Raw genomic sequence first — 26,772 nt, forward strand, 5'->3', positions numbered from 1 at the left:
GACTCAGTATCAGACATGTGTTACTACAAATCAATATGGGCCAAATTGCTTTGCATCAATTTGTTGTATGGTGGGCGTTCGACGGTTTAAATCAGTCATCTGTACTTTCCTATCTTATCTTTGTGTGAAGGACATAGCTGGGGTTCTAAGGTCCACCACCTTGCATTTTGGAGACAAAGCAAACCGCTTGGAACAGGTGTTCCTGGGGATGATCTGAGCCGATTAAGCCCGGTTGCCAAGAGGTTCCACCCAGCAGGTGGGCAGGGGAGGGGGGGCAAAAGTGGCTCCGGCGCGCCTCACTCTAAGCTATATATCTGCATACATCTAGCAAGTATATCAAGTTTGGTGTCTTTTTCGTGTAATTCGAGGATGAAGAATTCATTTCTGTGACTAAATTTTCACTCTTCCATACAAAAAAATCGAGAAATTAAAAATTCCAAAAAAATCTTTTCACTTTTTTTTTCGAAAATCCTCTACAAAATTAAAACTATGAGGATTTGCTCTAGAAAAAAAATACCTGTGAATAGCCCAGTTATCCTACTATATAGAATAGTATACTTGTTAAACATTTTTTTTTCATAACTCTGATAAAAAAAATGTTTTGTGTCGCGCGGCGTACCTGCATTGTAAGAGCGGTATGCAGCGTTTAGGATTTTTAAGTATGTTTCGATGGTTTCTGATAAGTTGTTATTCTTCTGGTTGTAGAAAATTACTTCTGGACGTGATATATATACAAATATAAATTAAACGTATAAATATAGATGTTGGGAAAACTTTCGCCAATAGAGTTATTATAAATGTGATAAAATTAACAAAGCAGATGTTTGATTAAAATGCGGGTTAAAATACGAGTAAGATATATATTGTTCGCAATTGCCGCTACATGCCCATGGGTCCGTGCATTTTAGTTTTTTCTTAACGCAGTTGCACCTCCCTGCGCATTTTGTTTTGCAGCGGCAACGAATATACTCTAAACAATCAGCAGCCGCCGCAGGTAGGCTTGTACATATGGGCTCCCAATAACCATTTTGTTTGGACCAGCTCCAGTCAGCAGGACATGGAAGCTGTTGCTGAGGGGCTATAATCTGTCCCCAAACATAGCCTCCTTGGTAAACTGCACGGAGAATATGTTTACGTAGGTAGCGCATCTTCCATTGGAGGCAGATTCTCTAACTGAAGATTATTTTTTGTAAAAAGTACTTTTCGGCACTCTTTTACACTTGTACTTGTACCTGATCCGAACACTGTAACACAATGCATAGTATCAAAATAATGTCTAAGGACCAATTCACATCTCGTAATTCAAATCTGTTCAAATTTAATATTGTAAGACTCTTACTTGTCATACAAGACAATAACATTTTTTTCCAAAATTGGCTGCTCAATGTTGTTTTGTTTACCGTATTTAAATCCCTCCGGAACATTACAAGGACCACTAAAACCAGGATTGTCAGATCCCTCATATTTCCCACTTTTCTGTATGCTGTATGTCTCACATGGACACTAAGGGCATCCGAAAAACAGAAAGTGAATGCACTAGAGATGTGGTGCTGGAGACGAATGCTGGGCATATCATGGACTGAGCATCAATTATTGAGGAGCTTGGCATTAAAGAGCGGTTGCTTTCTACGGGCAAAACTCGGTACTCAACTTCTTTCGACACGTGTCTCGTCGAGACGGAACCTCTACAGAACGTCTAGTTGTGCAAGAAAGAGTAGGAGGTGACAGGGCTAGGGGAAGATCTCTAATGAGATGTACTGACCAAACCAAATCAGTGTGTCGGTCACAGTAAGCGAATGCTTACGGAAAGCAGCTCTACGGGAGGAATGGCGACGTGTCGTTAAATGAGTCGCTCAAAAGTTTTCATAATGGCCACGACCACTCTATCAAGAGTGTAACGAAGAAGAAGGCCCTCCGTTACAGCAGGATATGCGCTTTAAGCTTGAAATACGCTTTTTTTCCCTTTCCACACACAAAAGAAACTGTGTTGTAACCTGAAAAGGCGTGGAAGAATGGCAAGACTACTATCCTTTCTGGTCCTGTAAAATAAATCATATATCTATGAGTTACAAATAAAATCATATATTTAAAGAAAGTTTGCAGCACGTGACCATTAGCCCAGTTGACCTGTCTCTTATTGCGGTGACATATTTATTTATTTTATTTACAATTAATGGAAGAACTACAAACGTTAGCTTAAGAAAATGCAATAACATGGCACGAGAGGAACAGGTGATTCTTTCCTGTTCCAATCCTCCATTAATTGTAAATAAAATAAATATGTCACCGCAGTATACGAGACAGCTCACCAGGGCAATTGGTCAAGTGCTGCAAACTTTCTTTAAATATATGATTTTATTTGTAACGCATAGATATATAATTTATTTTACAGGACCAGAAAGGTCAGAAGTCTTGTCATTCTTCCACACCTTTTCAGGTTGCGACACTGTTTCTTTTTTGTATGGACAGGGAAAAAAGCGTATTTCAAGCTTGGAGCGCATATCCTGCCGTAACGGAGGGGTTTAAATACGGCAAACAAGGCAATATTGAGCAGGCATTGCCAATATTGATAAAAATTGTTATTGTCTTGTATGGCAAGTAAGAGTCTTACAATAGTAAGTATGGACAGATTTGAATTACGAGGTGTGAATTGGCCCCTAGACGTTATTTTAACAAAATGCATAGTATTTTGTTACTGATTTTACGAGTACATCAGGTACAAGTACGAGTGCAAAAGAGTGCCGAAAAGTACTTTTTACAAAAAAAAATCTTCAGTTAGAGAATCTGCATCCAATGGAAGATGCCCTACCCACGTAAACATATTTCTCCGTGCAGCTTACCAAGGAGGCTATGTTTGGGGACAGATTATAGCCCCTCAGCAACAGCTTCCATGTCCTGCTGACTGGAGCTGGTCCAAACAAAATGGTTATTGGGAGCCCATATGTACAAGCCTACCTGCGGCGGCTGCTGCTTGTTTAGAGCTTATTCGTTGCCGCTGCAAAACAAAATGGGCAGGAAGGTGCAACTGCGTTAAGAAAAAACTAAAATGCACGGACCCATGGGCATGTAGTGGCAATTGCGAACAATATATATCTTACTCGTATTTTAACCCGCATTTTAATCAAACATCTGCTTTGTTAATTTTATCACATTTCTAATAACTCTATTGGCGAAAGTTTTCCCAACATCTATATTTATACGTTTAATTTATATTTGTATATATATCACGTCCAGAAGTAATTTTCGGGTCTCTATTGTTTCCCAAATAGTTTTAAGTCATAATGTACTGTTTGTCCGAATTTTCGTTAGTCATAATTGGTTTTTCTCAGAAACGCGTAACTTTTCAGGATTGCCATAAAACAAACCTAACCTAACCTAACCTATCTATAGAATGACCTTAGGAAAATCTTGAAAAGTTAACGGTTTCAGTTTTATGACTAACGATAATATGACAAACAATACATTATGACTTAAAACTTTATGGGAAACAAAGGGACCCCGTAATTTTCTACAACCAGAAGAATAACAACTTATCAGAAACCATCGAAACATACTTAAAAATCCTAAACGCTGCATACCGCTCTTACAATGCAGGTACGCCGCGCGACACAAAACATTTTTTTTATCAGAGTTATGAAAAAAAAATGTTTAACAAGTTTACTATTCTATATAGTAGGATAACTGGGCTATTCACAGGTATTTTTTTTCTAGAGCAAATCCTCATAGTTTTAATTTTGTAGAAGATTTTCGAAAAAAGAAGTGAAAAGATTTTTTTGGAATTTTTGATTTCTCGATTTTTTTGTATGGAAGAGTGAAAATTTAGTCACAGAAATGAATTCTTCATCCTCGAATTACACGAAAAAGACACCAAACTTGATATAGTTGCTAGATGTATGCAGATATATAGCTTAGAGTGAGGCGCGCCGGAGCCACATTTGCCCCCCCTCCCCTGCCCACCTGCTGGGTGGAACCTCTTGGCAACCGGGCTTAATCGGCTCAGATCACCCCCAGAAACACCTGTTCCAAGCGGTTTGCTTTGTCTCCAAAATGCAAGGTCCCCTTAGAAAACAGGACCTTAGAACTTCTGCTAACAAGACGATCCACCGCTATAGATCTTCATGTCTAACATAACCAATCCTACGTTTTCTTTTTTTTTTTTACTAGTGGACATTCTTACACAGATTGAGTAAGTTCCACAGTAAGCTCAAGAAGGCTTGTGTTGTGGGTACTCAGACAACGATATATATAATATATAAATACATAGAAAACAACCATGACTCAGGAACAAATACCTGTGTCATCACACAAATAAATGCCCTTACTGGGATTCGAACCCAGGACCATCGGCTTCACAGGCATGGTCACTACCCACTAGGCCAGACTGGTCGTATTAGAGTAGTTAAAGCGATGGGTTGTCTAATGTCTAATAAGCCTGATGCCTATACATATTTATTTATAATAATATCATGTTATCAAACAAAAGTTCACGTGCGTTGTTGTTGTGTTTCAAATAGATGACAAGATTTTTTATCTGAATAGGCCTCCCTATTGGAATCACCACACATTTGCGCCATTTATCAAAACATTAGCTACACTTGTAAATACAATACAATACAATACAATACAAATACTCTTTTCTCAAACATGCAATGAAATATTGATGTTATGTTCCCTATAATAGGCTGCGAAGTATGACGTTTCAGGTGCGGCTAGGACAAGAGGTCGTTAATGGAATTTCATACAAATCTTGCAGGCCTAGGCCGGCAAAGTCCTCTTTTTTAATTTCCATTTCACAGGTATTTGTGACACAGCATCGTGGCATTCAGCCATAAAAAAAACTAGAGGCAGTATTTGCTTTATGGTTCGTAATGACACTCTGCCACTACGCCTATAAAAAAAAACAATGTTTTCTACAATTTGCAGTTTTATTTGTATAAAATGAACATGAACTTAATAAATAATACATTATTAACCAAATTCTATACTTTTAAATTATAAATTTAACTACACAAATAAAAAATAAAAAATATTTCATCTAAACGTTAGCGGTAAAAAGGTCTACTCAAACACGCGTAGTTATTTTTTTAAATTGTTATGGAGGCAAAGTTGAAAAATTTTCATTCTGTATTTCTGTTTTATTGGATTTATGGTGCGTTGTTGATTTATTTACTTTAATATTAGTTCCGACTAGGTAAATAATGAAATTAATATAATAATATTAATTGTAATCGTAGGAGTTGGAATTGGCAGAATTGTTTTTTATTAACTGGCTGCCTCTGCCGCCAAGTCAAAGACGAAGTACGAGTATGTATATTTATTTACATACAATATATATACAGTGGTACAACTAAACGAAATTAATAACTAGCTTTAATATTTGTATATGGTTGCTTATGGCAATTTCATTATTTGAGAAACTAAGAAAAATGGCTTACAGTTTATTAAAAACAGTTTTGTGGCATACTTTAAAGAAATGAAAGTAACTACAAAATGGTCAATGTGGAAATAATACTTATTTTTTCCATGCATGAAGCAACGATGTAAATATGTGAAACATGATATCAACATGAAAGACTATGTAAACTTATGTGACGAAAACGACAGTCAGACGGATACAAGGCGAAAAATCAAAGATACATGAAAATATACGGATAGTAAAAATATGCGACTCGTGTAAAACATACGCGTGATAAAGATACGTGCTAGTTATATTTTGGGTGTAGTTTACTTTTAGTTTTTTCTATAAATAAAACTTGGGTTTCGTGGATTTTTTATTTTATTTATTTCATTGCATGTTTGAGAAAAGCACTATACATACCTCGGCGGGAAATGGGGTTGCCCGCGCTCAGACCTATCCGCTTCGCTCGGCCGTCTATATGTCTTCGGCCGGCAACCCCTTTCGTCCCGGCCTCTGTAGTAATGTACTATTATTGCACACCTCATTACAGAAAACAATACAAATAATACAGGAAGACGAGGTTAAACAACAGGCGGTCTTATCGCTAAAAAGCGATCTCTTCCAGACAACCTTTAAATAAATAAGTAGGTAATTTACCAACTGACATTCTAGTAAACTTTAACTTCGTATCGATTTGAAACCTTGCAGGCATATTATGTAAAGGGTTTGAAAAGTCAGGATGTATTATAAATTCATTATACGCGATATAATCCGTTAAAATGTTATTATTTCATAAACAAAATAAAGTTATCTATTGGCCGGCAATGTATCATTTTTGATATAAAAACTGTATTGAAACTCTTTATTACATTAAAGTTATAAATCGACCCACTGCTGTGACAATAACAACAAGTGCTATTAATCCAGCCATCGGCGTGCCGGCGGGTGAAGTTCACACGCCCCACTTTACACAATGTCGTTATCCGGCCATTATTTTAATATATACTTAGTGACTACTATCCGGCCTGATGCCGGATAGTAACATTGGCTGATTTCGGAGTAAACAAATGGGATCTAAGAAACAGTCACGGTCATAATCGTAACTGTTTATTATTTTAAAACAATTTAAACATTCCACTCACTTGCATGCGCACTCATTTGGAACCTAGAAATACGTCCGGCGAAAGTTCACTACGAAACAGGTCAAAACCTGTACAATGCGCACCTGATAAACCGAAATGTAGGTATAGTTCCACCGGCCGAATATTTGGCGGCCGTATACCGAATATTCGGCCGATGGTCAGGCCGAATATCCGGTATCCGGCCAAACAACTATCCGTTGCATCTCTAGTCGTTATAATGACTACACTTGCTGCTAAGCGTTTGTTTTCCCCGGGGTCACCCCTTTTTAGGGTTCCGTACCCAAAGGGTAAAACGGGACCCTATTACTAAGACTTCGCTGTCCGTCCGTCCGTCCGTCCGTCCATCCGTCCGTCTGTCACCAGGCTGTATCTCACGAACCGTGATAGCTAGACAGTTGAAATTTTCACAGATGATGTATTTCTGTTGCCGCTATAACAACAAATACTAAAAACAGAATAAAATAAAGATTTAAGTGGGGCTCCCATACAGCAAACGTGATTTTTGACCAAAGTTAAGCAACGTCGGGCGTGGTCAGTACTTGGATGGGTGACCGTTTTCTTTTTGCATTCTTTTTCGTTTTTTTTTTTGCATTATGGTACGGAACCCTTCGTGCGCGAGTCCGACTCGCACTTGCCCGGTTTTTTAGAACACCCGAAGGGTGACAAAGAGCTATTGCTAAGCCTCTGCTGTCCGTCTGTCTGTCAGCAGGCTGTGATAGATATTAGATAGTCTTTGAAAAAGGGTCACACAAGAAATCTTATAAGTAGGTATTGCATGAAAACACGAGTACGAAACCGACCGTATTGCGTGGTCAGACCAGTTGCAGTGACTTATCACTACACCTATAAAACAAAGTTCTCCGCCGCGTCTGTCTGTTTGTGTGTAATTAACTAATTTATGTTCGCGATAAACTCATAAACTACTAAACGGATTTTCATGCGGTTTCATCTATCAATATAATGATTCTTGAGGAAAGTTTAGGTGTATCATTTGTTAATTTTGTTACCGCATGCGAAGCCGCACGCTAGTTGCTTATATGATACGATTTACAAGTCAAATTTGCAAGTCATTTATAATTTATATGCTTTGTCGCTATAATGAAGTATAGAAATGATATAATTGTAATTACTAACTTGAAGATATAAAAGTAACAAAACACATGCGCCTGGAAAATCCAAATAATTGCTCTAGGTAATATTTAACTTTCTGACCTGATTCTGCATTTAGCTCTAACAAGGCGTCGCTCACTCCGTGATTTCGTCGCTTTGCTACAGGTAGCTAAAAGTACATCCGTTCCACACCAATTTTGGTGGCTAGCCAGTCTAGCCATAAGTCGCGCGTTGCGCTGTCGCCACCTAGCGGCCATATCTGTCCTGATCGTAACAGACGCGTTTTGTTAGAGAGTGTCTTCTGTACCTATTAGTACTATTATTTATTCTGTGCTGTTACTGTTAAACATACCTTTTCAAGATTCCGCTGAATTTCAACTCGTTATGTTTAGTTTTTATTGCGTGACTATAAACGCCAGAGCAAAGCTATATTTAATTCAAATAGCCCTCGTAATGTTACTCCAGAGCATATTTACAAAGTTTAAGGTGAGGTATGCCCGGGGAAAATTTTCAGATTCTGTCAAATTACCCCATTTCACACACAAGCACACGTCACGCACACTACCTCACTTTACCGGGACAGGTCAGTGACCCATCCTATTTTTTTTAAGATGCAAATGAGAGTATTTTGAGTTTCGTCTTAACAACTAGCCTCCTTTGAGGAAGAGAAACTCTAAAAAAGTTCCATTGAAAGAAGGAAGACAAAACAATATATTTTATGTTGCTCTCCTTGTCTGTTCATGTCACATGTGAAATACTTAAATGTAAATTAACTAAATAATCGAATTCATTAGATACTCGAACTAAATAAACCGAATAAATACAGAAGTCGTCAAATGAAAAAAGTTATTTAGGTACTACTCTAATTAATAGGGCTTTCGATAAGGCACAAATCAATTCAATGACAATTTCATTAAAATCATATGTGTATTCCGATGATATTATTATTATAATAATAACTTACCTTAGCTTAGCTTCAATTTGTATATATTTAGTTATACTACCTAGCTACTAAGCAAAATTTGCATGCTTCTTCAAGTGAAATATAGGGGAGAGCGGGGACAAAGGTAACTGCGGGTGGAAAGTAACTATTGCTCTGTAGGTTTATCTAATAGACAAAATACCACTCCGCTGCTATTAAGCGATAGACAGTGGCGCCCCTTTCACTCAGTCAGCGCATTCAGTCGAAACGAGCGCCACGTGCTATTAGGTTGTGTGAGAGGACGCAACGTGACGCAAAATTTTTCGAATCAAAAGTACGTTTTTTGACTTTTAGTTCTTTGATGTTTATGTTGTATTAAAATTCATACATTTTCTGAATATTTGCATATCCCCTAGAGTGGCATTGTCTGGCTAGGTCTCTATGGTGGCGGGGAGCCGGGAGATGGACAGATATAACAAGCCGTTGAATGGCGGCGCCTCAGATTTAACGGTGGCTTGAGGTTGAGTGGTGCGGCAAATTTAGAAAAATATACGTCAAGTGGCGGCGCCTCCATGGGTGGTCATCGCGAATTTGACGTGTGCTAGAAATTTGACCAATTCTCAAAAATATGTATGATTGAATTGAATTCAGCATAAAATAGCTTTTTTGATTGTATAGGTACCAATGAATTTCATTATATTTATTTGAATTATGCTGGACTTGATCAAATCTCACATTACCAATTATTTTTTCTTTCATGTATAAAAATATGTATAATTAGAAAATAAAACAATTGATTGAAAAAAAGCAGTCTTTATGACAAAACATTACATTTAACACGATTCACACAGTTTATTTCACTTTTTATCACTGCGTATTCCATTTGTGTACCTTTGTAAGGACAATGTTGTTAGCAAATAAATTTCTGGTTTCTGAATGTTCGCGGCTCGACGGTCGGTGCGTACGAGGTCTGGTGGGGCGTGAACATCACGCCATTTCTAAAAAACATTATTTTACGCGGGAATTCAACCTTTAAGGAATACCATCCTTGTTTAATGAAGAATGCATCTTGCAAAAGTGAGCAAGCAAGGCATAGTTTTAATGGTTTTATTTTAGGCGCAAAATACGGCGTCGCACAGAGGCCGGGAGACGGTCTCTGCCACACACGGGCTTGTTGTGACGGAACCGTCTCCCGGTTCACCGCTAATTGGGGAGTGTCTGGCTCCCGGCCTCTGCCACGCAGGGGCATGTTTTAAAAATGGCCGCGCCATTTTTCCTACCGTTCAACCGGAGGCCCTGCCACCCGAAGGGATATTGATTAGATTGATTGCAATTTATTTTTCTCGCACACGTTGCGTTTCAAATTCAAAGATATCTTTCATGTTTTCAGAAAAATGCGGTCGGGTACAAAAGTAACAAAGCCATACAAAAGTAACATTTACATCCCATACAATATACCTATTGGATCTATGCCATATTAGTAAACGATGTATGCCATATTTGTAAGTGAAAAAAATCTGACCCCTGAATTATCTGATTAGATAACATGTTTATAAGACAATAATTGATCTCATCACTTGAAATAAAAACAATTTCTAACGAGGAATTAATATTGATTTGTTTTCTTAAAATACTAATGTTTATGTAGTTGAAATGCAAATATTAAAGTGTGTTATCAATAATAATTTACATGATTAGTAGGTACTTTTAGGGTTCCGTAACTCAAAAAGAAAAAACGGAACCCTTATAGGATCACTCGTGCGTAGGGGTCACAAAACCGTGCGTATTTTATAAAACCGGTTTTTCGGTTTTTGTGAGATTGCAAAACCGGGTTTTCGGTTTTTTCGGTGATTTCGATCTTACGTATAATTTGTAAAATAAGCAATTATTTTTAGGTTCAATGTTTTGATATTACGTCTTCCACGACATTTCTATTTACTTTACCAAGACCATATCAATAAATTAATCCAAATCCATCAATAAAGTTTTTAACTAAGCAGTAATTCTAAACCGGTTTGCCTAAGCAACCTATTATATGACAACGGTGTTGACATAGTCCTCCTTCTGGAAATACACCGCTGATGATGCCCAACTCGCTAAACGAGATAAAATACCGGGATTTGATTTGGTAGCGGCATTATAATACCATAAACAATTAATATAGAACTTCGACATGCGGCCGGTCTTCTCTTACTGCCCTGGTCAACGTGATTTCAAATAACATCGATGGCAACAATATCGCCACCACGATTATTCAAATCGGCGGAACGCGGATATGCAGCATATATAATCCTCCACGTAGCTGCTGGCATACTCCACGCCTTCCTTACTTGGAACATTACATTTGAGACTTGAATAGCCACCATACCGGCTGAGGATAAAGGAAATCTGACGCCAACGAGAAGGCGATCATGGACTGGGCAGATAGGAACAAAACAACACTGTTTTAGTCGTTTCTCACAAAGGCAAAGGAACTTTCAAATCAGCTCGATGGAGAAGTGAACCCGGACCACTAGGTCCGGGTTCACTTCTTCACAACAAGAGCAATAGACGGTACCCCAGTGGCCGCCGAGCTGTACGCGCTAGCGGATTTTCCACACTCTCAACACAGCCTAGTATTAGTTGTCATAGGTCTGAAAAGGTCTGAGTCGTATCCTGCCTAACACCACATCGCGGAAGTTTGCTTATGCTGATGATGCCCTTGTGACACAAAAAGACAGCTTGAAAATTGAACTAAATATCCTGGAAAAGGACCTGGATCTATTAGATGACTATTTCTCTCAGTGGCGTTTGTGCCCCTGCCCTTCCAAGACCGAGGTGTTCTGCGTTCACCAGTGCAACAAACTAGCCAACACGGAGCTGATATTAAAATTCAGAGGCAATCTTCTCCGACACAACTTTCTTCCTAAATATCTCCGAAGCATCCTGGATTGAAGCCTTAACTTCAAGGACCATCAAAGCAGTCTATCTGCAAAACTGGGCAAATAGATATAACGTTGGAGACTAAAAAGCTGTTCATTTATACAATTAGTGCGTATAATGTATTTTTTTTTTAATTTGCTCTTCAAAATAATGAAACTATGTTTACAAAAGTGTAAAATCGAAAAACTCGAAAAAGCCGGTTTTATTAAAGTAAAAACCCGGTTTTGACAATTGGCTGTAAACCCGGTTTTTCCGGTTTTTTCGATTTCGGTGAAACCGGGTTTGTGACGCCTACTCGTGCGTCTGTCTATACGTCTGTCACAGCCAATTTGCTCCAAAATTATTGGACAAATTAAGTTGAAATTTGGTACACATATGGAAGTCTGCTACCCAAAGACGGACATGTAATATAAACAAATGAATTTTAAGTATAGGGGGCTATTTTAAGGCGCTCTTATACATGAGTTTTACGTTTTCAAGGGGGTGAAGCAGACGCAGGGATAGAATAGGCAGGGGGGCACGCCGCGCGCCCCGCCACACGGTTCCCGCGCAACACGCCTACGTCCTTATTCTGACGCCATCGGTATTCTGGTTTGTTAGTTCCGGATTTTTTTCCGGAATATTATTTTGAAAAAGATTTATATATTATATAAAATTAATACGAAATAAATAAAATTGAAATTGATTATAGGCTAATTAGTATTTAATGAAATCTACAATGAGGTAAGTATACATAATTATACGTATACAATATTAGAGTATTCCACAGTAAAATAAATAATCAATAATTTCTAATCAGTGTAATCACCGTTAAGTAAGTAAGTGTGTTTTGACATTCATGTAGTCTTGTGTGGTATAATAAGCTTTAGAAATAAGTTTATGCTTTATTATAAAATCTTACACAATTACCCATGAATGATTTTTTAATTTAATGGAGCTGAGTGAAGGGCACGGCAAACTTATGTTTATTTCTATATTACCTGTTATGATTGTCACAAGTTTTCCTAAAACTGACAATATTTTTATATACCTATATAGGTACAGAATTTTCTCATAAATGTATTGACAGTGCGCTGTCATTACGTCAATTTAATTAAATTTATCTCTAAGTGAGTCTATGGTTCATTTTATATATTGCTCGAATAGCCCTCTTCTGCAGAACAAAAATTGTAAAATGGTATTCAGAGTTAGACCAAGAAAAGTCTGCAGTGATTTTGATAGCCCACGCAGTGCAAGTGCTATTTTAAACGTCAAACTTCTATGAAATTTTGACGTATAAATAACACTTGCATTATCAATTATTATTAGCAATTAAAACCAGAGATGTGACTTATTTGAAATACTTGTATTTAAAATGCAAAATACCTATTTTGTATTTAAATACCTTTTGAAGAAAACTATTTTGTATTTTATTTGAAATAGTTTTTGGGACCTATTTTCTATTTTCAAAATACAAAATACTTTATAGTAGGTAGGTAATGTAGGTAGGAGTTACAATCTCTTCTGATGTTACAATCCTGGCAACTCTCATTCTTTTAATATGGAACTGTTGAATCTGTTTAGTAACGTTGCACATGACCACAAGCGTAGCGAGTGGTTAAAAAAGTGGAATCTTGAATGTTGCGAGGGTTTCAAGGCACGAGAGGAGAACAAACTTTTCTGCCCTGGTGAAACACAAACGAGACGTTTTCTAGCTGTAAAACATTACAAATTAATGCTTTAAAAGTTGGCCGTTAAAAACCATCATCCATACCTACATCCTACCGGTTAATATGAGCAAACAACTAGAACATTTCACTTTAGATAGAGGATTGATTTCAAAGAATAAAGAGAGTCTTTTCAACTCGGAAATTCCGAGTAATACTTTTTAATTCAGACTAGGTATTCACTACTCCGAGTACCTTTTATCGCAATGTATTTGTATTTTTAAAAAGTATTTTAAAAATACCTATTTCGTATTTTGTATTTAAATACAAATTCAAAAACTATTTTGTATTTTGCATTTGAAATAGTATTATCAAGGAAGTATTTGTATTTTGTATTTAAATACTTTTTATAAAGTATTTTTCACATCTCTGATTAAAACTCTTCAAATAATAGCTGCCTGCTGTGACACGGCATGTTTTCTTTGTTGTGATCAGTGAATTCTTCAGTAATTCGTCGTCTTTTTGGTAGAGGTTCCTCTACATTATCTTTGTCGATTTCAGAAAGAACAGGCGCTTTCTCCAAATCTCTTAGTGGCATTCCCCGAGCTCGTCTAGAGTCCACTATTTCGGGTAATAGCCAGTCCATGTAAAATGGCACTAGCTTTTTTTTCATCTTTTCCCAAAACAAATCATCCCTTTTAATAATTTCAGTTTTAAGTGGTTTGTTTTCACCACTCCACACTGCAAATAAACAGTTTTTTCTTTGTGTGACATGAAGTTGCCCTTGAATCTGATGGTACCAATTACTATTTGTATTGATAGTAACCGTCTTGTTTTTTTTGTTGTACTTCCATAACTGTATTTTGTTTTCTTTTATTGACTCTTCTAGACCTTTTTTAAATGCAACTAAAGGACACTTTACCTCCACTACTGTGTCTTGGCCTATTAAGCCATCAGGTGTGGCACCAATAAACGGGTATTCATCGTCTATGAACAACCCGCAGGGCTCATTGATGACTTTTTCTTGAATAGCAAGTTGTTTCAAAGCGAGACTTTCATTTTCCACACCATGAGCGATCGCCGTTACGTTACTGAGGTTTGATTTATACAAAATATTTTCCACTAGTTTTGCTTTGCTAGTGTTCTCTCTTCGTTTCACTATCAGTCCGAAATTAGATGCCGTTATCATATTTTTTCGAAGCTCAACCCAGTCATCACTATCTCTCTGATCTAAAGTCGATAGTTGTATTTTCTCTTTGTCTGACGTTAATTGTTTCAAATTTTCCAGGAAAGTTTCTTTAGCTACTGTTAATTCTTGTTGAGACATATCAGGAGTTGTACTCTGGGCGCCATAATCATTTTGAGCTCCATTGTCTATCTTTAACATTCTGTTTTTTTTGTGGGGATTCGCTTGGTTCAATTTTCTTTTCGCTAGTCGTCTTACTTCAAATTTTTTCAAAATAGAATTTGTGGGGCTGTGGCCCAAAATTCTTTTTTGAATTAAATGTCTTGGGTGTGGGTTATTAAAAGAAACAACTGCTGCATTGCAACGCGCTCGGTAACCACGACGGAGTGAGTAATTAATTCTTTTTCCTCCTACAATCTTCGCAATCACACTGTTGAAGCGCTCAACTTGATTCGTGTCGACGTCTTCAAGCATACTTCTTGATTTGGACAATACCGTTTGTATTATTGTTTGTAGCCTAAACCAAAACAGGGAATTTTCTACTTCCATGTTGCTTTGTGTGGTCTTTTCTTTTGAACAATAATAGTCCTTGCATTTTTCGTGGTTACCGAAAGCATGTTGAACGGAATTTCGTACATCGTTTCTGAAATTTGCCAATGCTTTCGGGTTTTCTTTATTTAGTTTATGTTTTTTTATTGACGCACAGACTACTTTGCGGATGGTCTTTATTGATATTTCTGAATTTTTTTTTCTATATGCCAAGGGGTATCTGCTATCTCTAGACAAGATTCTCAGTTTGTTGCACATGTTACGCAGCACGTGGTTCCTGCATTCGATTTTTTTAACTGTGTGAGTTGGGTAGGGATTTCGCGCCAAGATTTTTGCATAAGTGGCAGAGTCCCCATCAGCAATTAATCTGCCATAAACAATACCGTACATATCCACTGAAGTTTCAAAGCCCTCACAAATTATTTGAGACTCCATGCTACTAGAAGATCCGGTGTAGTTTTTGAAACAAATATGATCTGGTATTTCAGCTTCTTTTTTTTCAGCTCGTGCACAAACCAAACAATATTTGTTTTTAATGCCTACAAACAAAACTTCACCAAATCTGCGGCCTACTATTGCTGCGGCTCCGGATAGGGCCTTATAGTTGTTCCCGTATGATCGCGCTGACCAACACGCATCGGCATATACGTCTATCATTGGTATTCCATCCTTTGTGAAACAGCCTTCAGCTATCGCTGCATCCCTTTCGCGTGTAGCCGCTGCCTCCATGGATTCAACAGCTGTTGATTCCCATTTTTCATAAACCTCATCTTGGATTCGCTGATATGTGCGAGGTGTGAAGATAGGAATGTTCATAGACGCTGTGATTTCTTCAAATTGAGAATAACCGATACCGGCAGACGTGATTCCTATAGCCGCAGCCACATTACCATTAACGTTTTCTTTGTTTGACGAGTCCTCACTTTTGAGTATAAAATTCTTTTGGCACATGTTACATTTTAATTTGAATTTTGATATTAATCCATTCCTTTTTTCTCCAATTAATGAAATGTGTGCAAAATTGCAATCATATAATGAACTGTGGCTGGATATAGTTTGTAACTGCTGAAAAAAAGTTTCGACATCTATAATCCGTCGACCATTTACTGGTGTATAAATCTCTTCTTGAGGTGAAGTTTCAACAAGTAACTCGTATTTGGTAAGTTCTCTGAAATTAAAAAATAATAATAATTTCGGATATATAAAAAACACTGTCGTGATATTAACAAAGCTGATAGTATTATTCTCTTGATACTTGTTTAACTTACCTATCATAATTTGATTCCTGAATATTTCCTGTCTCTGTCGAGACCATTGGTAAGTCCAAATCGGAATCATTCCGTGCACTAAAATTTGAAAAAAAAAAACGTGCAGTAAGCAAAAAAATTGCCAAATAAATAATAATAATGTTTTGGTAATAATAACCTGTGGTACTAACTATTGCAAGGCGACATGGGAGAGTAAGGTGCTACACGGGCGGTTCTACACGGCCCTCACGGGGCTCGACGTGGACCTGCTCGCGTCGGTAATCTGGTTACGATTCGGGGACCTCTTCGGAGAAACCGAGGGTTTTGCCTGTGCAATTGCCGACGAAGTGATGATGACGAACAACTATCGGAAATATATCCTGAAGGACTGTACGGTCGACATTTGTCGGGGATGCCGCAGTCCCGAAGAGTCCTCAGGCATATCATTTCCGGTTGTTCTCATCTTGCTAACGGCGAGCACTTGCACAGACATAATCTCGTAGCCAGGATTATTCACCAGCAACATGCTCTTCTATACGGCCTGGTGGACCGCGAAGCACCGTACTACAAGTTCTTATCTGCGCCTGTTCTTGAGAATGGTCGTGCCACGCTCTATTGGGATCGATCTATCATCACTGACAGGACTATTGTAGCCAATAAGCCTGAATTTGCGATAATAAGTAGTTCGATCACAACGTCGGGCCGTGATCGTTGACATCACCATCCCCCATGATGAGAATCTCGTGGAAGCCGAGAAGGACAAGTCCAGTACCTAAGTAACTAGACTTGGCTCACGAGATAACCGCCATAGTGGATGTTGATTCGACGATTATTGTCCCGATAGTCGTTTCAGTGAACAGTCTAATAGCGAAGAGTCTCGACCAACATCTTGAGAGAGTCTCGCTAGATGGGTAGATCAAGGGTCAGATGAAGAAGACGGTGATCTTGAATACGGCGCGGATAGTCCGCCGGTTCCTCTCTCTGCGGCCCTGACCACCGGTAGCTTGGGCCTTGCCGCGCTGCTGCTGGCTTAGGTTACGTTTTTTATAATAATATAAACATATGTATTTTTTATTATTTTGCTAGTATATATACTCGTATTCATATTATAAATATGAATACATATAGATAATATATTATAAATAACCTAATCTAAAAAATTAAATGAATAAAGAATAATATTTAATACTAGCTGTTGTCCGTGACTTCGAACTCTTGAAAATTGATTTGTGAGTGAATGAGGATGTTGGTTGCTTCTTCACGCCAAAAAAAATATTTAATATTTATACAATAAAAATAACTTTGTATAATCTGTCAAGCCATTTCCGTCAGTAGATATGAGCAGCAAGCTTAAAAATACCATTTCCAACAGAACGCGCGTGTGGCCGCGAGCAGAAGCTAGTAATGTTAATAATTAAATATATATGCTCACTGACCTGTTACAATTTAAAGCCGCCGCATTCTCCGAGATTGGAACATTTGGAACTTCTTTTATATTTGTTTCATCATGGTTATCTCCTTGTAATAATACTCTAAAATTAAATAATAAAATTAGGTAGATATAAACTCAAGTTGTAGCGACGTTATCATGAGAAAATTATTTAGATCTGATCGGTTAATCAATTGTTGATACCTGCACCTAAATGGTACTCACCCATCAATAATATTGAAACCGGTATATCTCCTGCATGTGCTAAAGTTGTGGTATTCCAGTGTAATTGTTTCTAAAAAATGTACAACTACTACTAGCTACACCTACTTGAAAACACCAGCAATAAATATGTTATGAAAAAATCCGGAAACTGAAAAATATCCGGTTTTGAAAAATTATTTCCGGAATTCTGAATAACATTTGAAAAATATTATGTATTTTTATACCCAACTTATTCACGTGAATAATAAATCTGTTTCTAAATTATAGTAACTTGTAAATTGTAAGGTAATTGTGTCAGTTTTCCGTCCGGTGTCAGTCTCCGTTCACTTGACGGATTAGTAAATAACACATTTCATTTATAATTTGCTACTTGCGAAATATATTTTTTATGTAGTTAGATAAATTGTTTAGATATTAAGGATGCAATAAGTTCAAATTTGTACTGTATTGAAGGTTTGTATTCAAATTTCGTCAAGTGGACGGAAACTGACACCGGACGAAAACTAGCATAATGACCCTATAATAATCTGTATCTTTAGGTATTTAAATAAAAGTAAACAAACAATTTGTATATTTTCGGGTAGTTCTAACATTTATTGGTTCCATAACCAAATACAAAATCGCTTGGATCTGTCACTGAATGGCCCGACTTTAACCTACATTATTTGATCATGTTATGTTTTCATCTTAGGTATTTAAATAAAAGTAAATACTAGCCATACTAGTACTAGTAGTAATACTAGTAGTTACTTTTATTTAAATACCTATAGATACAGAGTGTAGATACTTAATTATTATACTTTACCCGTCGTCATTATTCGATTCTGTTCCCGTTTGAGTATAATTACAAAATGTCTCATCATTATCAAGATGGCAATCTTTCTGAACTCTAAAATAGAACAAAACTTTTTTAAAATCGTAACAAAACTTATGTCATTATCATTCAGTACCGTAGATATTGAACTTGTCTATAAATGATAATATGACAGAGGAATGTCTGAAATGTCACCGTATTTTAAGAATGATTTCGCAGAATTTTTAGTTTCGTGCTTTGTAAATGTGATGGAAAACATTGTGGTCATAAATCTGAATTTCTAAAGACACTCATTTACAACACTTCGCTTACTTACCGTCCCAATGCCCGTTGCCCAATGTACTTTTGCTATATACGTAAATGACGTGTAAACGCAATCAAAACAAATACTCACTTTTTCCGAAACCTTATATTATTCATATGCTCTCGTAGTTCACGTAGCCGTGCCCTTTTGCGTTTAGTTTTTTTTATGCTGTGATTACCCATTTTACCGCCAACCACCAACGTCCGCTAAACTAGCACAGGTCCGACGCTGACAGTGGTCACGGGCGTACTGGCGTGCGGAATAGACGCACGGTGTTGCCGCGCAGCATGAAGTTTAGTTTATATCATGTAATCATGAATGAAAATATTAACGTATCGATAAAAGGACAAGCAATGATGAAGATTTACTTAAAAGCTATCGAATGAAGTAAGTTTCATACAGATATTCGTCGTAGTACTCCTAAAATAAGGAAATAAAGACAGGTTTAAGCATGTTTTCAACTTAAGATTCTATCGAGAAAGTAATGAGCCATCGTGTTTCTGACAAGCAATATCGTAGTTCAAGGACTGAAGTTATACATACTAGAAAATTACGCATGAAATCCTCGTTAAAGGCTGTAAATATGGTTCAAAAATAGCGCATTTTACTACACACCGCGCCTTAAGGGGAATATGAGAAAATTAGAAAACCAAGTTTTGCAAACCATATCGTGTTACATATTAAAAGGGCTTATTTTGAGGATCTCAAATATATATTTTTTTATAATTTTATATAAAACAGTTTAGAAATTATTTAAGAAAATAGGCAAAAAATGACCGCCCCCCCCTTATCTCCGATAATATAGGGTCTAAAATTTTGAAAAAAAAAATACACAACCTTCTACCTCTAGATGACAGGAAAACCTATTAGAAATCTAGAGTCAAGTGTGAGCCGGACTTAAGAAAGAAAACGCGGTTGGGCTGTTTTAAGGACACAGCCGTAATGGTTTACGTGAAACTAGCTGTGGACAGCTTTTTCGAAAGCCGATGGCCGAGCTACGCGTAGGGCCGTAGGCCCAAGCATCCCTCAGAGGCTTTTTAAAACGCACGGCCGAAGGCCGAGTTGCGGGAGGTTAGTGCTCAAACACAGAACAATTATAGTTCAATTGTCTGAATGCGAAGGTCGAAAGCCCTGAAGGCCCGGAGCCTCCGACAAGTGCATGCTCCCCTGAAAGGAGATTGTCGATTTTGTTCTATCTTTTGCTAAGGGGTCATCCATTAATTACATTACACGTTTAGGGGGAGGGAGGGGTCAAGAAAATGTGACATATTGTGACATGGGGGAGGGGGGAGACACAAACTTTGTGACGTCACTTTAACTTCATCAGTAACCGAAAATTTATTTAAATTATTTTATTCGCTGTACATTTAAATAACAAGTTTTTAAAACGATAATCGTTTTTATTCGTTTAATTTTCTTTCCTTAGCAGTGTTGGGTTATAAAATTACTAATATTTCATCATCTCAGCCATAAGACGTCCACTGCTGAACATAGGCCTCCCCCTTGGACCTCCATACGTGCCGGTTGGAAGCGACCCGCATCCAGCGTCTTCCGGCGACCTTAACAAGATCGTCTGTCCATCTTGTGGGTGGACGTCCTACGCTGCGCTTGCTAGTCCGTGGTCTCCACTCGAGCACTTTTCGACCCCATCGGCCATCTTCTCTGCGTGCAATGTGGCCTGCCCATTGCCACTTCAGCTTGCTAATCCGGTGGGCTATGTCGGTGACTTTAGTTCGTCTACGGATCTCCTCATTTCTGATTCGATCACGTAGAGAAACTCCGAGCATAGCCCTCTCCATAGCTCGTTGAGCGACTTTGAGTTTTGAGATGAGGCCGATAGTGAAAGACCACGTTTCGGAGCCGTAAGTCATCATTTCTAATATTTATGTATATCGTCAAAAATATTTTGATAAAATATTTATAATACTTAGGTGCTTACTTAATTCGATTTGGCGATTTCGTAGAAAAAATGTGACGTCACACTAGGGGGAGGGGTTTGCCAAATGTGACCAAGTTTTTTTTTTTTTTATTATGAATGGCCTTACTCATGGCCACAGACTAGCCGAGGCGTAGACGTGGCCTACGATGGAGTGAGCTCGCCCAGAAGGTGCCTGTTCACTCTTGATTTGAAGGTTGCCGGGTTATAAGAACACGGAAATATAGACGCCGGCAAGGAATTCCATTCCTTGGCAGTGCGCATAAGGAAAGTAGAAGCAAAGCGCTTCGTGCGAATTGGTGGAATATCTACCAAGTAAGGATGGAAACCGGCCGTGCGTCTGAAATGTGACAAGGAGGGGGGGAGGGGTCAAAAAACCTAGAAATTCGTGTGACGTAATTAATGGATGACCCCTAAGCGATTGGGCCCAATACCTATACATTACTGGAAAAACGCGTAAGAAGTCTGCAACTAAGCGTGAGCAGGTCTTGATAATAAGAATTGTGGATAAGCTCTGTCAGGGCCACAACCGCAATTGTTTACGTGAAACGTGGTGCGGACAGCTAGTGCGAAGGTTGATGGCCAAGCTCTGCGTTGGGCCGAAGGCCTGACGCATCCGAGAGAGGTGCACCTCCACGCAAGGTCGAAGCATGACCTTTAGGTTAGTGCTCAAACAGAACAAATAATTGGTTTAAGTACGAGTAGCTAAGTGAGAAGGCTGAACTGCCGTATATCGCGACCATCGAATTTCGCAAATTGCGGGGATTTTTCTATTACACCAATGAAACCGTAGGTAATTAGAGTGACAGAGAGAAATGCCAGCAATTTGCGAACTTCGAGCTTCGATTTCCGCGGTTATAGCCCTGTTATCTTGAATTAACAGAGATACACCTAACAATGAAAAAAAAAATGTAGGCACTATGCTTAACATAATACTTGAACAAAAAAAATGGGTAACTAACTATCCTAAGATAGCCAGCTGTGTGTGGACAAATTGAATAAACAGTTGAATGTACTTAAGAACTTCGCTTTGCTCGCTCGTTCAAAAATGTGTGCAGTACGGAACCCTTGGGACGTGAGTTCGACTCGCACTTGACCGGTTTTTATTTTGATTTGATATGTCATATTATATTAAATTACAGCCCACTGTGTCTTGTTACTTTTGACCCACAACGTGTTACTTTCTGCACGCCAACGGGGTGATTAGTAACAAAAAAGGATTTTTTAAAAACAAAATACACAATTATAATGTTAGTCAAGACGTTAATGTACAGATCATGCACTGACGTTATATATGATACATTAAACTCATCAAAATAATAAGGGTTAACCAGAAACTAAGGTCAAAGTACAAAGTGTTACGTTTCTCCCCGCTCTACCCCACGCATCCAAAATTACTGTCCACCTATGTTCATCACTATATGTATTTTTTGCAAATAAATATATGGTTATCTTTATCAATAAATTAAGTCCTGGCAGGGTGGAACTTTCATTTTGGCGGATTCTTTCTCTCTGCATCTGACTGTACCTATAGCTGTTACGGCAATTTTTTGGTAAACTTACGGTTATATGTTCAGACTCTGAATCTCTATAGTAATTGAAGACGAAAATATTTAAAATATATGGACATACCTCTGGTCCTTGAACTACGTCCAAAGAGAGGTATGGGAATGGGAACTGAGAATGACATCTCGCTTCGTGTGGTAGGGCACAGCACAGCGGATGTCATTCCAGATCTAGAGCAGAGCTCAACCTTACAGAAATCTGCAGCCAAATAACACTAGCACTAGACTCTACTCATAGTGTCCTTCCTGCCGGTGAGTATGGTTGCCAGTTATCAACGAGGGGTGCGGAGTGTTAGACTCGGCAACGCGCATGGAGATGCAGGCGTCCAAAGGCTACGAAGATTGCTTATCATCAGACGGGCCGGGCCGTATGCTTGTTTGTTAGCGACGAGGTATAAAAAATAAAATTAAATATGCACAGAATATCATTGAATTAAAAACTTTGTTTTATTTTATAGTAAATTAGTATAACACTCGATACACAGGCAATCACAATCCAGGCCGCAGCGATTTTGGGCTGTAAGCCTCGTAGGCCAGTAGGTATATATCGGCCTCACAAGCCGCAAAAACTCGCTAGGACTGAGTCTAGACCGTAGCCGTTTATTTATTCTTGATTTCATGAAGGTTTGCAGAACAGTACGTAACCGCATTATACATCTATCTTAGACGGACCTCACAGCAACAAAACAGGTTTACCACTGCACGATTTTCAAGTAGTACACGAAATATTTACATAATGTTCCGTATTAATAGGTAATATTTGAAGATCAAAAGTTCTGTAACATAAATACAAGATCACAACATTGTCTTCACAGTTCATTGACGTTGACGTACAAAAGTACGTCAAATAGGTATGCAATATTAATACCAGCATAATGAAAATTAATTCCCATCAGTAAGTATGAGTCTTCAAACTTTTTTCATTCTAAGCCGGGTTTCAAGGAGCAAATTACTTAAATGATATTGGAATCGTATTGTTTTAAGATAGTTTACTGCCTTTTTCAACCATTATGCCCCAACAAATCAAATCTAAGATGAGACTCGAGCTCCATCTGATGATAATTATTTACCCTGTTTTTTTAAATAGTATTTGTCTACTGGTATACTTTTTCGTATATGTATATGATTTAATGTCGAAATAAATGCCAAAATCAACTGTCATTTTAATTAAATTTGCGATACGTGTGCTTTGATCCGAGCCCAGCGGGCATCTGATCAAAGAAGTTGCGTGCACGGAACCGCTGATATCATATTTTGGAACTTATTTATTGAATGTGAAATTAAAAAAAAAAGTAATCCTGGTAGTCGCTCAAGCATACAATTGCGCGTTATTAGAAGCAGTTTTCATATTTTTATCTTTTGTGCACAAATTGTTACGAATCTTGAAAGTCCGTTTTAGACCTATGTTTGTGATCGTTTTCTATCGAGCAAAAGTCAAAAACTTAGGATTCTAATCACTCTAATCAGTAGAAAAAGCCCTCAAGTTTGCTAATTGAATGTATGGCAGCTGTATCGTGATCCAAAAAAGAGCTACGGCTTTTAAAAAACTCCGTTTTCTGAACTCACTGCACCTTAAGAGCTTTTTGATACGCAAATTAGGTATTAACTCTCAATTCCACGAAATTTCAAAGAACATAAACTAATTTTTAACTTTTTATCCGTCGTGTTATAAGTAAAAAGCATTGTAAATAGCCATTTAATTTATATTTGTTAAAAACAGTGCTTGAAATAATGCTGAATTGCATACTAGATACTTTCAAAAATTATAAGTTTTAATATCTTACTTCGAGTGCCGCGTCGAAAAACTGGGACTGAGAGGCGAATTCTGGTGGTAATAACATGTTATGAAATTGATCTATATTTGTTATGGATACGATCCGTCACTGCCAAAATTGACATTTCTTCAACCAGAAACGTCACTTTTGATACTGACAGATCATATCCAATTATCCATAACAAATCCAGACTGTTATTACAATAAAAATACTCCTCTGCATTGAAAATGTCTACCTTCAAATCTACATTGATAGTTTAACTACAATAGCTAGTAAATTCGCCATTAAATAACCTTGCACTTAACGAGCAAATTGCTCTAATAAAATAAGTTTCACAATTTTGCTAGAACACACATCGAGGTGACAAAACTTTAGCGACATTGTAGCTGCGAATTGGGAAAAATACGCCGACAGCTGCCCGCAATACCATTTCGTTTTACAAGGTATATCTTTTCAGAAAATAGTTCCAAGCGGTAAAATAAGAAATTTCCGACGGAAAAAGCAAACTCGGGAGTTCACAACGTTATAAATGATAGGAACCAGTCAAGCAGAAACGAGCAATCGAATCGATTCTACCTATATCGTCAATGATTTGCTTTGTTTTCGCGTAATTTACAGAGTCGGCGACCTAGTAAAGGGTGTTACAGGTTACGTAACAAGCACGGTTATAGAATGTCAACGTACCTGTAGCATAGGCCGGCTCGAGGTCGTCCTCGTCGTCGGTGTGGTGGCGGCTGGAGGCGTGCGAGTGGGAATGGTGCGCCACTCCCACGTGCACGGGCTGAATGGGTTGCTCGTAGTGTTTGTGGTGGTCGACGTAGACGCGGTGGTGGTGCGGGCACGGCGCGGGCGGTAGATAATCGGCGAGCGTGCCACCGCGCGTCAATGTGGATCCCGCGCTTAACGTGCCTCCACCTCCACAGGAACCTAACGCGCTCCGCACCGAGCCGAGATCCAAAGATGGCCGCCGCGACATCTCGTAGCTCTCTCCGAACAGCGCGCTCGCCGGCACCGCGTGCCGCACCTCATGCTGGTGGTGCGAGTGTCCGCCGTTCGACGAAGAATGCGGCGACGCGGAGTGCTCGCGACTATCCCGCGACGTAGATGCCGTGTGGATGATGCTTTCATCGTGCGTCTCGAGCACTTCCCGCGCGGTCGGTGGGTTAGGATGAGCGTGTGAAGCGGAAGTCCCAGCGCGGCGTGGGCTGCGCCCGCGATCGGGCATCACCGACGACGCCGACCAATATCCCCACGCCATTTTTATATAGTTCAGTTCACCGCACTAATACAATCACTATTATAAACACTCGGAAGACCGTTGATCCTAGAGTGACATAGCGTGGAGTGGGTTTTAGTGTGTCGGAGTGGCGTAATCCGAGCCCAGGTCGCGTGCCGAGGGGGGCGACAATTGTGTAAACGAACCTAATCTCCTTTGACGCCGACGCCGAGACAAAGCATCGTGGCCGCACGTGAAAAAATATTTAGCTAAAAATGTTCATTTCTAAACATTTATTCGTCGTATTTAGACCAGTGAGTTTCATTTCATATCTCATTGCGTAGATAGGATCGCGGTGGCGCGTAGTTTTGCTAATTCGGGTTTATTCGGGAGTATTCGAGGCCAGTGGGCAGGCGGTAGATGAGATGGAAACTTGGCTGATATATAGCGATACATAGGGGCAGTGGGTACAAGTTTATGAGCAGCACGCCGGACAAATGTGGACCGGCGGCGCATACATCACGGAACTAATGTAGGTACGTGGATAGAACATTAATCTTTTTGTTGGACCCATCTTTGTACGTATGCTAATGAGATTTCCTCAGCTTGTTAACTCTGTGAGAGTTTGCGCTAGTTACCATTTCATAGTCTACATAAAACGTCGTGCCTTAGTTTGAAACCGTGTCGGTCTAAAGTGTCGTGTCAAAACGTTCTGCTTAAACACGCTTAGTCTTCAAATAACTCATGCGACATTAAAACTAATGTGACACCAGCAATGAAAATTAACCCCATTTCTTATGACCAACCCAAAATCACGGAATAACGTGGGGAATTACAAATTGTTATGTTTTGGGCAAGAGTTGTATAAACCCTTCGTGAAATTGAGGGTAATGAGGCGGAATCGTGATACTAAGACACCACGCCCGTTTGATGTGCAATGAAACAAATTATATCGCGAGCAATGGAAAGGAAATAAGGCAAAATTATCGCCTATGATTTTTCGCAACGCGTATTTCAATGCCTGGCCGTGAATATTCGTGAAACCGAGTTAGAGCTAGACCAAGAAAAGTCTGCAGCGATTTCGATAGCCCGCGCAGTGCAAGTGTTATTTTAAACGTCAAACTTCTATGAAATTATGACGCTATAAATACCACTTGCACTGCGTGGGCTATCAAAATCGCTGCAGACTTTTCTTGGTCTAACTCTATCCGCGGCGCACGAGTACCTATCTATTCACTCTGTGCGATGTGCGTGGCGCGGAAACGTAAACATTATTTGACACTTGTCAGCTGTCAATTAATAGTACATTACTACAGAGGCCGGGACGAAAGGGGTTGCCGGCCGAAGACATATAGACGGCCGAGCGAAGCGAGGCCGGATAGGTCT

General features: G+C 38.7%; 1 protein-coding gene across 1 annotated transcript in view; it reads right to left on the reverse strand.

Annotated features, from left to right (window-relative positions):
• The window catches only part of LOC134672994 (atypical protein kinase C), a 212,202-nt gene that overhangs the window by 170,572 nt on the left and 14,858 nt on the right, over positions 1–26,772 (reverse strand). Inside the window, exon 2 of the mRNA XM_063530953.1 lies at positions 24,855–25,494. Within this exon, the coding sequence (XP_063387023.1) occupies positions 24,855–25,428 (574 nt within the window). The 5' untranslated portion in view covers positions 25,429–25,494. The remainder of the gene's footprint in view (positions 1–24,854; positions 25,495–26,772) is intronic.

This window comes from Cydia fagiglandana, chromosome 17 (genome assembly GCF_963556715.1).
Source record: "Cydia fagiglandana chromosome 17, ilCydFagi1.1, whole genome shotgun sequence".
NCBI lineage: Eukaryota > Metazoa > Arthropoda > Insecta > Lepidoptera > Tortricidae > Cydia > Cydia fagiglandana.